General features: G+C 44.1%; 1 protein-coding gene across 1 annotated transcript; it reads right to left on the bottom strand.

Moving 5' to 3' along the window:
* Nucleotides 1-383: 383 nt before the first annotated feature.
* Nucleotides 384-10,685, bottom strand: LOC123103268 (ABC transporter G family member 41-like). Its single transcript, XM_044524799.1, has 23 exons — nucleotides 10,125-10,685; nucleotides 9,931-10,016; nucleotides 9,739-9,823; nucleotides 9,433-9,592; nucleotides 9,114-9,190; nucleotides 8,838-8,891; nucleotides 8,668-8,758; nucleotides 7,904-8,205; nucleotides 7,348-7,629; nucleotides 6,035-6,348; nucleotides 5,526-5,686; nucleotides 5,270-5,373; nucleotides 5,038-5,191; nucleotides 4,597-4,728; nucleotides 4,446-4,519; nucleotides 4,007-4,339; nucleotides 3,511-3,801; nucleotides 2,502-2,585; nucleotides 2,068-2,201; nucleotides 1,575-1,808; nucleotides 1,323-1,494; nucleotides 981-1,235; nucleotides 384-869 (listed from the first exon to the last, which is right to left on the bottom strand). Exons 1-23 carry the CDS (start codon nucleotides 10,662-10,664, stop codon nucleotides 600-602), a joined length of 4,389 nt encoding a protein of 1,462 aa, XP_044380734.1. The 5' UTR covers nucleotides 10,665-10,685; the 3' UTR covers nucleotides 384-599.
* Nucleotides 10,686-14,714: the final 4,029 nt, after the last annotated feature.

Genomic DNA, 14,714 nt, shown 5'->3' with positions numbered 1-14,714 from the left:
TTTCATATCGTGCTAGAAATCATGAACATTTTTAAGGGCATTTTGGTTCATTGAAAAGGTTCGAATTTGAACCTAGTTGAATTAATTATCTGCTAGGGTTTGATCAATCCCTATTTTAAGATTAAATAAAATGTATACATGATGCATGGATGCTCCTAATATAATTGTTTACACTCAAATATTCTAGGGCTGTGACAGGGAAATTCCTGTTCGACGCAAAGCATCTCCCGGAGGTAACCAATACCAATTCTATTCTGCTCATGAAAATTGTCAGGGTTGTGTGTTGTGGTTTTTCGTCACTACAAGACTTGTATTGCAAATTTATTCACAATAGTAATAAATGATTTACAACAATAACAAATAAGACAAACTATGGTGAAAGAGTCTCTCTTAACTACAGTATCAAATCTTCTCAATTACTAGGTACTATACTGGAATTCTGTTCTGCTATATATCCCATTTACACAAAAATACATACACTGACATTTTCGTGTTGGTAAGCTAACTCGTACTTTAAATTTTAGCACAAAGAGATATGTGTGTTTGCGATATCTATTCTATATCGTGCTACAGTTTTACTACTATGAAAATGTGTCTGTCTATCGCCTTTGGAAGTTCAGCTTTGAGATGTTGTAACCAAAGAGGCCGGCAAAGAGGACAGGGAATGCTGCCAGGACCACCGCTCCCAGTGGCAGCAGGTCACGGCGAAAACCAAAGTAGTCCGTCATGAATGCTGCGACGGATTTGGTCTCTCCGAATACAACGATCATCCTGTCGTTGTGATCTCCGAACTGCGTGGTGAAGAAGACATTGAGCGTCCACGACATTGGGGAGATGTAGTAGAGCCATATCCACCATTTTGGTATTTGCTGCCATATGTTTATGTATTGTTTTGTAAGCACCATTATTTGATCTATAATGGTAATGGTATATATATACTTAATAATAGCTAGTAGTAGAGTTCAGATGGCTTTACTTACAGGCGCAGGCACAATGAACCCGGACATGAGGTTCTGCAGGGTGTAGAACATGGATGCAAGTATGGATGCGACTTGGATGTTGGGGGTGAGCGACACCATCAACATTCCCAGGTAGACGAAGTAGAGCAGTGTGCACAACATGGTGTACATGAACCAAAAGAACTTTGCTGCTGTCCACTCATACCCTATCATTGGATATGCTATCAACATGAAGAGCACTACCTGCACCAGCACATAAGGTATCTCCATGGCAACCTATCCCCAAAAAAGATAAGTCAATATCTGAACATAACAGTAATATAATCTATCTGAAGCTAGTAATGCTCATGTGATTAATAGGACCTGCGCAAAAGAGTAGGCCCAAGGAGAGTACATCCCTGCAAACCTTTCCCTGTACACGACGGAGCGTTCAACGGAGACAAAAGGCATCACTGATTGGCAGTTGTTGACGCCACTGAACAGAATGAATCCATACATGCACCCCAATATGGTGAAGAGACCTTGCTGATCGTTTCTACCCTCAAACAAAAGAAGCAACTTTAGCCATCATACATTCATCAGTTAAGATACATAATTAAGAGATGGCTTACGTACATGTGATTGATGTTGCCTTGCTGCCAGAATAACACACCGAAGAAAATGCAGGCCACTGCTAAGGATACAATCCGCACCAGGTTGTAAGAAGGAGTTCTCCAATACGACAGACACTGCTTCCAGAGGCAAGCTTTGAATTGCTCCCAAAACTTCTGTGGAAACTGGGTTGGGAAATGGAGGTCACTTGTACCGGGAACTGGCATGCTCAATCGCTTCACCAGCATGTCCTTGTCCCTTTGGTTACAAAATTTACATACTGGTTAGCATGAATATTGTGTTAACAATAATTTAAGGACTAAATGATATCTCTGTTAAGTATGCTATGATGACCTATGCTTATATTCCATTCTGATCAAAACTCATTCTGAGATCCACAAATCTGTTTTTGTTTTTTTCAGGTATTCTGATCAAAACTTACAATCTATTTTACAAGCAACGTTTCTTTGGATAGTTTACTAGTGCCAACTGAGCTGGTTCTTTGAAATTAACTTACTTGCACATTGATGATTCCCTGTACATTTGTGCAAAATCTACTCCCAGTTGAAGTTCCATAGATGTAGAAGTAACTTCTAGCATCCATGTTGATGGGTTGTAGTTCTCCTTGATCCTGGCTACCCCAGGTATTGCCTGAAAGAACAAAGAAAATAATTTCACCAGTTTGTATAACACAGGCAGGTGGTCAACTGAGTATAACCTTCTGTGATTAATATTGCTTGCCCCTTCGTGTATAATGTAGATTGCAAAATCATGAGGACTGGAGAATGGGTTCAGAATAATACATAACAAAAAAGGATGCAAACAAAATATAATTAGATCAGGTAAATGGTATGTTTAAATTGACTTGTATCACATATAAATGGACGGTATAAATTATATGCGCATGTACTTAATTATTTTGTGTAAGGACAAGTTAAGATTACTACTTACCTGGAAATACTTGATGACCTCACATGAATGGTGTCCAACTGGCCCAGCATATATCAACTCTCCACCCCTTTTCATCAGCATCAACTAAATATATATGAGAAGCTAATTAGTAAATGTGGTATTACACTTGTATATGGATTTATTTTTTAGTTAATGAATTTATGATTAATAATGCATCTAAATTACTTTGGAACTAAGGTCTAGGGGTTATCTGAATTGCCCACATGCACGATTATGCATTAGAAAATACATATGTATTTTCAGAAATAGAGTTTCCTTTGCTACAGAACTTTGATACTCATAAATTAAAACAGATGCAGCTATCATGATCTACTTATAGTTAATTGGCAAGCTAACCTCGCCAAAAATAAATAATAATTGGCACTGCTAAAATACAACCAAGATAACTGTTGTACATAGTTTTTTCTTTTCTCCAATTAATGTGTTTCTACCGCGTGAATGGACGTGTCAGCTTGTTTTAACATCAGTTTTAACAATAAAACTGAGAAAACTGAGTGTAGTGTCAAAAACGCTCTTATATTATGGAACAGAGGGAGTACCATTTTATTCCATAAAAACACTCAGTAAGAGAAAGTTGTGATTGTACTATCACTGTTAGCTTCTCGAAAACTTTAGTCTGAGGCAGGCTCTGCATTGGACTTAATTTGGGGTTCTTTAAGTAGCTTGTTTCCTGCCGATAAAGTGTTAAGGGTTCTATCTGAAGTAGAAACTGATTTTATTCCATGTCTAATAGTTAACTTATTCCATGGCTATTTCCAATTATTACTGAAAGGTGAACAAATGCTTCACAGTTCCATAACACTTGGTTATTTCATGTTTGATTTAACAAAACTAATTTCTGACATTCTTATCCAATACATCACTTATAATACTAGATATACTTATTATACCTGGAAAATTACCATTGCTAAATATACTTATAAAAAAACTTATTTCTTGATGCCTAGAGAGAGAATCTTGGAGAGGGATATATAGCTAAAGTAGTTACCTCATCAAATGCCTCAAATATATCGATACTTGGTTGGTGAATGGTGCACACAACTGTTCGACCTGTGTCTGCAACATTCTTCACTGCACGCATGACAATAGCAGCGGCCCTTGCATCCAAGCCTGACGTTGGCTCATCCATAAATATGATCGAGGGGTTAGACACGAGCTCAACTGCAATCGTAAGCCGTTTCCTTTGCTCTGTTGATAGCCCATTTACCCCTGGTATTCCGACCAAAGAATCTCTAATTTCGTCCAACTCAATTATTTCAAGAACTTCCTTGACAAATTCCTGCGAGGGAAAGGAATACGGGTGAGCTCACATTTTCGTCTCAACTGTTCCTACCACCTATGAGGCTAGGATACAAGAATGCAAACCCTGTACACTACACTTTTATTCTTTTCATATAGGTTTGCGTTAGCAGGGTCTTTAACTCGAGACCTCTTGGCTCCGATACCATATTGTATTTTCAACAAGAGAGACAAATATAGCTCACATTTCTTGCTTTTGAATCAACTTCTGGTGGAAGGCGCAACCGGGCTGAATATGCAACCGATTCACTAACTGTGATCTGTGGGGAATGGACATCAGTTTGTTCACAGTAGCCTGATATCCTAGCAAAAGTTTGCTGAATTTTAGGATACCCTCCTATTCTTATATCCCCTTCAATAACACCACCAGTTTTCCTTCCAGAAAGAACATCAAGGAGTGTTGTTTTTCCTGCTCCAGTAACCCCCATGAGTGCCGAGAGAACCCCTGGCTGGAATGCTCCTGTGATATTGTGGAGTAGCTGTAGTTTCTTTTCCACGTAACCATGCCCCCTCATTTCCTGCAATGAAGAAATACTTAGTTATTAGTTATCAGCCCTTGGTATGGCTCTAAGCTCTCCGGTCATGCTTTCAAAGATGTTTTAGCTATAGCTATATTTGAATTACCGCAGGGGTGTCTACATAGTAGTTGACATCCTGGAATGATATTATAAGGGGCGTGAAAGGCAATACCATCCTCCCTGCACAAGATTTAATTATTGAAGTCAAACTAAATATATCCCATTGACAGTATTGTGTGGTGTAGAATTCAACTAACCGGTCCTATTTGGTGACAAAGCAGTCTCTGCTTGTAACTTAGGCATCCTATTTTCCGTGTTGTTATCTTGGTCTCCTCCATCAAATGTGGTAAGCTTATTGCGAGAGATAATAGCTTGAGAAGTTCCTGGAACTGAGAGGCTCATAGGAGATTAGAATAGGTTGCATATCTAACCAGAGCAAACAGTATGTTCTTCTGAACGAAACTATTTTTGCTCCATTTCCCATGTTTTTTTTACTTCTCTAGCATATGCTTGTTGAGTTCACAATTTATGTGACACTGTTACACTAGAAAATTATACCCCCTTCGATCCAAAATAAGTCACAGTTTTGAACTAAGGTTAGTTCAACCTAAGTTCAAAACTGCGACACTTATTTTGGATTGGAGGGAGTAGTATTTAAGTTGTTTAGCTTAATGCAGTTTCGTACATGTCACACTTACCCTTTTTAATGGTCAAACCTATGGCAAAGCCTACATTGAACATCAAAGTAAACCCAAGCAATGCTCCAATTGAGATCCAGTAAAAATAGCTGGAGAAGTCTACCCCTTGATCCATTAGGATCCTCCTTCCGAGTGCTACACCAGATACCTTGATCTATCAAGATAAAAAAAAAGTATCTTTTGATATTACATGTTTCTAAACTTAATTCATACTTGGTATGCCAAAGTGTACCTCCAACCATCTTTGTGCCAAAAACTCATTTCCAGTTAAGCCTATTTCACCATACGACAATGGAGAAAGCCAGAATCCCCACTTTAGCCAATTAGGCAGTAATGCTGTAGTAATACGGCACTGAAAATGTTAGTGATGCTTGCTTAATAATTGAGGACGACCTACTTTTGCAAGAAATTAGGACTCATCTGTTGTTAGCAATATGAAATGGGAGTATTCTTTTTTTTTGTGGGAAGAAAATAAGGGAGTGTCTTACAACGAGGAATTATGAAACCCCCAAACAGAAGGGTGGCTAGAAATGCCATCGTACCACCGACTGAACCAGCCACCATTGTTTGACAGTATGAGGCGATACATCGAAACATTGATAATGTTACTGTGTGCATGAGGAAGAGGACGAGGAGCTGACAGAAAAATCTGAACACAAGAATCGTGCATGTTACCACAAAGCAAGTATTGCAACTGAAAAAACTATTTTCGCGGAAAGAAATTCTAAAAGAAAAGTTAATATAGTGTTAGATAAGGGATTTTTATGTTCGACTACAATACACCAGATCACAGCAAAACCATTATAAACAATGCTATACTTTGGACTATTTTCACTGGCAAGAATCTTTTATTTTTCATTGGGTGATTATACTCCACATCTAAATGACTCGAGTTGGGTGAATGATGATAATTCCTCAATCAAAATATTGTTGTAGTTCAACTAGTGCTCCCATCCCACTTGGTAATTAGTTTCTACAACAGAATTGTAAACTTTACCTGGATGCTTCCGGGGTATAGCCAATCAGGTAGTAGGATATTGTTGTCCAAGCTACTGACTCAACTAAAGAGACTGGAATTTTTAGGATAAAAGATGGTATTGCATAAGCCCATGCAGGATAGAAGTAGTCATCTCTCTGTTTGTAGAAGACCGGCAGACTGTCAATTGTCATGGCCAGCTCAGGGAATCCATTCACCATCAGCAGCAGGAGCGCATAGAAGAGTGAACCCATATAATAGTTAGCATGAATTCTGTCAACACTCATACGTGTGCGAAGAAATACTGTCCCAGTAATAACAGCAAGTAATCCAAGCTGCAGCGCAGAAATACATATGTTAGTTTATGGTGTGCATGTTTAAGTCCTGAAATTTCACACTGAGTAGGAACTGAATGTAGAATAAGATGCTGACATGCTGGGAAACTTCCTGTTGTAGACTTCTATATGGGCCAAGAGTTCAATGTTCTCAGTGTGCAGAAGAAAATACTGCAAGATGGCTACAAGTCCATGTACTCTGTGTTAAGCACACAGTCCCTATTCCTACAATATTTCGCATTTGAGCACAACTAGAGCTACATACGGCATCAATCTTTACCTTTATTGTCTACTCCCTCTGTTCCAAATTATTTGAAGTTCTAGCTTTGTCCTAAGTCAAACTTCTCAATATTGATAAAGTTTATAGAAAAATGTGATAATATCTAGCTCCCACACCAGGTGGGGTATGGGGAAGGATTATACGAGTGAAGCCTTACCCCTGCACAGTGCAACATCAAATATATGTGGTATGGAAATATATTTTATGATGAATCTACTGAAACAAATTTGGTATTGTTGATGTTGGTATATTTTTATATAGGCTTGATCAAACTTAAAGAAGTTTGGATTAGGATAAACCTAGAACTTCAAGTTATTTGGAATGGAGGAGGTACTATATATATTAATGCTGCAGTTCACTGGAGAGATGAAAGTGACTCAAATGTAGATGTAAACATAGATCTCAACTTTTAGTGTGAAAGCTTTATTGAGACCTGCAGACCTCCATAGTAGCACAAGAACTTTATTGCATCACATTGCTTTAGGGCCAAGTGTTCAATGTTCTCAGTGTACACAAGATCTAGATTTTGCTATATTTCGATCGGTAACTAATACTGAGCATAATGCATGTAATTTCAGGATTATGCATTTACAGACTAGAACTGAATCTACACCCATAAAACACCTAGCATGTGACATTCTAAATAGCACTGTAAAACTAGGCACAAAATTCCCATGCATCAATCACTTTTTTTTCCAAGATAGCTTCGACTTCCTTACCTGAATGGTTTTTGCTATGTAGATGAAGGCATTCCTTTTCATAAGAAGGAGCTCTCGTGCAAAACATGCCTTGAGTAGATCCCACCTGGATAATGAGTAGATACTGAAGGACAGGGCATTATTATGTCCTTTAGATTCGTCATACGGCTTCAAAAGCTCCCCAGCAAGATTCTGACCACTTTGAGATGCTTTGAACTTATCACAGAATTGATCAACAGTAACAAAATTATATCCTTCTTCGGTGCGGCTCCAGTATTGTTGTTGATCTTTTTTTGACAGGACCTATGTAATACATAAGTTGTTAAGAGTGGACTACCTTCGAGTGTAAGCAAGAGTAAAATAAGCATGACAAACTCAGGTTATCACAATCTAAACCCAATTACTTCATATTAACCATTTTTGCTTTCATTGAATTCACATCAAAACTATAGGTATAAATCGTACACTTTGTTAGATGACAAGGTGAACCATGCTTACATGACTCCCTAGATGCTATTGATGCTTATTTTGACATGAGCAATTCAGACTATATAAATGACTATATTTTGCTAAATACCTCTTGAAGGAAGTCAGCATCCCCTTTTCTTCCAGGGCACTTGAAGCCACAGGATTCAAAGAAACTCATAATGCAGCTCTTAGGACCATGGTATACGATTTGTCCTTCAGCCATCAAGATAATATCATCAAAAAGTTGGTAAGTCTCTGGTGCTGGTTGAAGGAGTGAGACCAGTATGGTAGACTCTGATATATGAGCTAGCTGTTGGAGACAAGAAACAATTTGGAAGGTGGTAGAACTGTCCAGCCCAGTTGATATTTCATCCATGAAGAGCGCTTTTGATGGTCCTACTATCATCTCTCCTGCTTGTAAGGAATTTTTACAAGTGAAGAAAAATAAGCATCAAGTATCGAATTAATTTATATTATTTATCCTACATAGACCAAAATTGAGGTTGGGATTACATGAACTGAATATAACACATTACAGCTACATTCTAAAAAGTAGAGAAGAATCATGCTAAGTTGATTAGTTCATGTTTGTGTGCTTTCATGACAACAGAAATTTATGGTTTATCATACCCCCGTTGTTAACTTTGTTGTGGCGAGTTTCATATTAGTTCATGGTAATAATAAAGTACAGAAAGCATCGACAAAATCAATTAACCACCAGAAAAAGTGCATACCTTCCAATATGCAATTAAGGAATTTTAGTCAATGAATAGTAAATTTATTTATTTATTTATCTTGCAGAAATATCATTTACAAGATTATAGTTGAGACAATAAAACCATCCTGAAAATGTCATATGTATTGTAAATTCACCTGTGGTTAATCTTTTCTTCTCACCGCCTGAAATACCTCTTCTCATGGCATCTCCTATTAGTACATCGGCGCATATGTCAAGTCCCATTATCTGTCAGGCAAGAATGGATTATGCACACGAAAAACATTGTGCGCTAGAACCAGTGAATTATTCTTTGAACATTGTTTACCTTCATAATGTAGTCCGTTTGCATGCTTCTTTCTAAACCTTCCATAGATATTGCCTATAAGAAAGTGCACAGCAATAGTAAATGTTGCAGCTAAAGTGAACTGTTCTGTACACACATGATACTATTTGTTCTTTTTCAAGAATCACTGAAAAAATATTATGGCACTTGACAGAAAGATGGTGTTTTCAGGTTTGATTCAATATTATCAGAGAAAAGGGTTCCAATGGGCACACGCAGAAATGTTACAACATTATAGCAAAATAGGTCAGTATTTACCTTCATGTACGTATCTATGTTGGGGTCAGGGGTGATCCCAGCCTCTTTCTCCCTTCTAATGACTTCCTTCATGATTTCTATTTTGTACAAGAAATTGAGAGCACTCAGTTTAGTAGATAGAATGGGTAATTAATATTTCCTAAAATCAAGGTCTTTCTGACTATGGGGCATTTGCTTAGATTAGTTAGTTGCTTGATGTCCCTAAAAAATCTTGAGTAACAAGGTCCCAGAAATTGTTGTGTGCATCTTATTGATGAAGAGGCCGGGTGGTTTCAACTTCCTTTCCAAAAAAAAACAGGTCCCAGGAAAAAGAAAATACCTGCTCTGCTGCCAACACCCTGGAATCTTGCAGAGAAGTCGAGCGTCTCCCTGACAGTCATCTCAGGGACATGAAGATCATACTGGCCAATGTAAGCTGCTGTCTTCTCTGGAACAAAATCTTGCAGCTTGACACCATTGTAGTCAATTTCTCCTGTTACCTACGCACCCACACATGCATACTATGTGAGTAAAGGAAGTACTGAAATCTCTGTTTTCTGCGTGCAATTTCAGACCTACACTGTGGAGTGCATGCCCATTATTTGAATGACCAAGTACATGTGTCGATGGAAAAGAGTGGGGATACCTTGAGATTTTTGTTGAGCTTTCCAGCAAGTGCTAGCAAAAGGGTGGTTTTGCCACAGCCCGGGGGTCCAAGGAGAAGGGTCATCCTGCATTAGAATGTACACACAGATTGGACAAATACTGATGATGAGGGAGGAAGGAAAGAGGGATGTTGATCAGCAAGTACATGGACAAATAGCAGGAGGAAGCTCACCTGGAAGGTTTGAGGATGCCGGTGACATCTTTGAGGATGTGGATCCTTTCTTGGTGACGGTTGAAGCCGAGCATGGTGGTGAGCAGCTGCAGATGGCAACCGTGGCATTTGAGCGAACAGGTGGCGAGTCGATCGACTAATACTAGTACAGAAGAGAAGAACAGAGCGGCGAGATGAACGAATGAATTACGTACCGAGAACGTGGAGATGGCGGAGTTGAGGAGCGTGGGGAGCGGCTTGCCATCGACGACCTGGCACTCGGCGTCGACGCGGAGGTTCCGCCACCGCACCTCCACCGTGGGCTGCCGCACGCCGACCCTGTCCATCCTGCGGCGCTGGTACCGGAGCAGGCGGAGGTTGTCCTCGTGGATGTCGGCGATGAGGGTGTGCACCAGCTCCCGCCGGTCCGCCGCCCCCAGCCGGCGCACGTCCACCGGCTCCAGCGGACGAACGCCATTGCCGTTGGCATTGCCATTTTCGTTGGCATGGAGCGGGAGCGAGGTGTGGAGCCTGTCCCAGGTGGGCAGCCGCTCGATGGCCGCCCATTTCAGCTCCCCCTCTTCGTCGTACTGCTGCTCTCTCAGGGACAAGGAGGAGGTGCAGGAGAGCGCCTCCCTCAACGACGACGGCGACAGCTGCAGCCTGCCGCTCGCAGCCGACGACTTCTTCTCCGGATCATCTACCGCAAGAACATCTTGTCCTTGTTCCTCGTCACCCATCTCCACCTTGCTCATCGATCACCTCCTCGTAGCTGCCTCGGTTTCTTTCCTTCGCTGATGAACCAGCCAGCCAATGCATGGGACTTTATATACTCTCCCTTTTTCAATTAAAAAAAAAAGAGCTCGCTTGACTGGATGCCGTTTGACTGTACTCAACTAGAAATTTCTCCTAGTTACAAATGTATGAATCTCTGCAAGCTATGCTATGTCCACAAGGACAAGGCGGGTGCAAGGCTGCAAGCACATCACTCACAGTAAAATTATCGATTGGCTCAACACTATCGCAAGCCGGCCGAGTCTCCCGCCATTAGTTTACTCGATGATAAGGGTACTCGTATCTATACACTTATTCATCCGCCGCGTGCCTCTCTCCTAGTGCACTGGCTTTTCCTTGTCTTGTCCTAACTTCTTGGGGACGTGCACTGCATGCTGGCCGAGTCCCACAGCTCTCCGTGTCTCAAAACAAGAAAAACAAAACTCCATCACATCCTAGTATGCTTGCACTACAGTTAAAGTGCAGTGATAGCCGGCTGCACCGCGCACGTCCAGTTGGCGTGATTGTAGCCACTCGCCTCCCAAACACCAGCCAGCTCGCCGGCCGTCCTCGCCCGCTTGCCTCGTCACCGTTCCAAGCAAAAAAACCACGCCAATTGCAGCGAAAAATCACCGACGCCAGTAACAACAAAAATCACCGACGCCAATGGTTGCTCCGGCTCTTCGGCCTACCCTGACCCCCTGGAGATACTATGGGTTTGAGGGGGGGCAAGGATCCCTCATTATCATCGTCAAGCAGCACATGTGTTTGCTGACCAGACTAGGTTTCATCCACCAACTGAATGGTTGAACAATCCTTCCAGATTTCTCTTACCAATCCTCATTGACAATGTAAACATTATTTAAATCTTAACTAAAGCTAGCCATGATGGTATTTTTCTCAAAAAATGTTGAATTTGGAGGAGAAGCGAAACAGTAGAAGTGTCGGCAGTGTCTCTCATGTTTCTCCTCACACACTACATGACCCCCTTCTATCTTCTCACTAGGTCAGCCAGCCACATGGCTATATGGGCCTGGGCCACATGGGCCACACATACAACACTAACCCTTAAGAGGGATGATAAATATCTATCATTCTCATCTTCTCACACAGCATTGTCTCAAAAAGAAATCTTCTCACACGACAGATTGCATTCTCTAGATCTCAATCCTTTAGTCAATCAATCTGCAATTTGGTGCACACTAGGCCCATCCCAACCAACATCTCAACCCTCGCGTCCCTCGCGTCGCCCCCGCCCTGGCCGACTCGGGGACTCTCCAACCCTAGGCGTCGCCGCCACCCTCTCCTTCTCCCCTCCTCGCGCCGCCGCCGGATGACGCCCCCGGGTGAAACCCGCGTGGCAGATGGCGGCGGCGGGGGAACTCCCTCTCCCGGCTCCCCTTCCTCCGTGGGCGGCGGATCTAGGCGGTAGGCGGCGGTGTCCTGCGGCGCTCGCGGGTTGGCGCGAGGTGGCAGGCCTCGGCAAGCGGTGGCGGCTGCGCGCGGGGCTGTGTTAGACTATGTATAACTTCTGTACCTATGTACGTATTGTAACACAACTATTATATATAATGAGATAAGCCACCCCTAGAGGGTTGTGCTGGTTCCCAAAATTTATTGTCTTACATGGTATCACGCTAGGTTACGATCGCTTCCGCTTCTAAACCCTAATACCCGCACCGCCGCCGCAGCCGCCGCCGCCTTCACCGCCGCCGCCGCGCCACCGATCGCGCCGCCGCCATGTCGAGTGCCGCCACCACCGGTTCCACTGCTGCGGGCTTCCTCCCGGCCTCTCTTGCGGCTCTGCTCAACCTCCCGCTCGATGCCGTCTCCGTTCCGGCTCCGATCGGGACAAGGAGCATCGGCTCCGTCTTCTCCACGCCGCCGGCGCCCTCGCTCAGGCGTGACCTCGTGGTCCACACCCCGGCGCTGCCGTCCGCTGCGGATTCCGCAGGCGTCGTCCCGCCGCTCCTGCCGCGAGCGGATCACACCGCCCCGCTGGCGGGGTTGGCGGCGTCCGCCCCGGCCGCGGGCCTTGCGGCGTCCGCACCGGCCGCGAGCTTTGCGGCGCCCGCCCTGGCTGCGGTCCCGCCTCCTCCCGCATCGGCTTTGGTGCCTCCGGCTGCCTCCATGGTGTTTGCACCCCAGGCAGCCTCCTCGATGGGATCGTCTTCGCCGCCGCCATTTCACTTCGGTCATCTCATCACCATCAAGCTCTCCGCAGACAACTACATCTTCTGGCGTGCGCAGGTTCTCCCGCTCTTGGGGAGTCACTACCTGCTAGGCTACGTCGACGGATCGCTTCCCTGCCCACCCGCGCTGGTAGACAGCGTGCACGGTCCGGTCTACAATCTGGCCCATTGCGTCTGGACGGGGCAGGACCAGGCGAACCTCTCCTCCATCCAGGGGTCGCTCTCGCCGGCAGTTGCCGGCCTTGTTGTCTTCGCGAAGACGTATCATGAGGCCTGGACCATCCTTGAGCGCACCTTTGCAGCGCAGTCCCAGGCTCGTGTCTCTGCACTCCGTCGTCAGCTTGGAGAGTGTCAGAAGCTTGACTGCACGGCCACTGAGTTCTACAACAAGGTCAAGGGCCTTGCCGACACATTGGCCTCCATTGGACAGCCCCTCACCGACTCCGAGTTCAACTCGTTTATTGTCAATGGTCTTGATGAGGAGTATGATGCCTTAGTCGAGATCATCAACGAGCGGGGTAACTCGACACCCATGTTGGCACACGAGGTTTTCTCTCGGCTTCTTCTCACTGAGCAACGGGTCGAGACTCGCCGCACCAGGGGCACTGGCTCTCTCTCGGCCAACGTCGCCACCAAGGGTGGCCGCTCTTCTTCATCACCCCGGTCTCCCTTGGGGCTGCCACCGTCGCCCGCCTCGGCCCCCCCACCTACTGCGACCTTACCGGGGGCTGGCGGTCCACGTGTGTGTCAGCTTTGTGGTCGCGATGGGCACTGGGCCTCCAAGTGTCATAAGCGCTTCCAGCGAAGCTTCCTTGGTCTTGGCAATGACGGCAAAGATACACGCAACAATGCCCGTCAGGTCGCCATGGCTGATCGTCCCGCGCCGCAGAAGCACCAGGGACACACTCAGTCCTACTCCATCGATCCACACTGGTACATGGACTCTGGGGCGACAGAGCATCTGACCTCGTGAACCCTATCATGGCTCCGACAAGATCCACACCGCCAATGGAGCAGGTATGCACATCTCTCATATTGGTCAAGCATCTCTTCTCACTAGACATGCCAATAGGAGTCTTCAGCTTCGCAATGTTCTTCGCGTTCCATCTGTGACCCACAATCTTCTTTCAGTTCCTAAACTCGCACGTGATAATAATGTGCTTTGTGAATTTCACCCTTTTGATCTTTTTATTAAGGATCGGGGCACGAGGGACATTCTTCTTAGTGGGCGGTTGTGCCAGGGCCTCTACCGTCTGGAGCATCCTGGTGTCGCTCGCGTTTTCAGTGGAGTTCAGGTCTCTCCGTCACAGTGGCATGCTCGTCTTGGTCACCCGGCCACACCTATTGTCCGTCATATTTTGCGTCGTCATGAGCTTCCTAGTTTGTCTAGTAATAAAGATGTAGCAGTGTGTGATGCTTGTCAGCAGGGGAAGAGTCATCAACTTCCTTTTTCGGAGTCCAGTCGTGAGGTGAAACATCCGTTAGAACTTGTGTTTTCAGATGTATGGGGTCCTGCTCAGACTTCTGTCAGTGGTCATAATTACTATATCAGTTTCGTTGATGCTTATAGTCGCTTTACCTGGCTTTACCTTATTAAACGCAAATCTGATGTGTTTGATATTTTTGTTCAGTTTCAAAAACATGTTGAACGTCTTCTCAAGCACAAAATTGTTCATGTCCAGTCGGACTGGGGGGGCGAGTATCGCAACCTCAACTCCTTCTTTCAGTCGCTTGGGATAGCTCATCGTTTAGCATGTCCACATACACATCAGCAGAATGGTTCAGTCGAACGTAAGCATCGTCATATTGTTGAAGCTGGTCTTACTCTTTTGGCCCATG

This window comes from Triticum aestivum, chromosome 5A, assembly GCF_018294505.1.
Source record: "Triticum aestivum cultivar Chinese Spring chromosome 5A, IWGSC CS RefSeq v2.1, whole genome shotgun sequence".
NCBI classification, from domain to species: domain Eukaryota; kingdom Viridiplantae; phylum Streptophyta; class Magnoliopsida; order Poales; family Poaceae; genus Triticum; species Triticum aestivum.
The sequence above is the reverse complement of the archived record's forward strand: the minus strand, read 5'-3'. Positions and strand labels throughout refer to the sequence as shown.

Bases quoted from the DNA above. Each gene is read 5' to 3' on its own strand.
- LOC123103268 (XM_044524799.1), bottom strand. From the start codon at position 10,664: ATGAGCAAGGTGGAGATGGGTGACGAGGAACAAGGACAAGATGTTCTT. The intron at 8,206-8,667 runs GTGAATTTACAA...CCTTACAAGCAG, and splicing joins GAAGAAAAGATTAACCACAG to GAGAGATGATAGTAGGACCA. The intron at 4,729-5,037 runs GTAAGTGTGACA...TGAGCCTCTCAG, and splicing joins AGGTTTGACCATTAAAAAGG to TTCCAGGAACTTCTCAAGCT.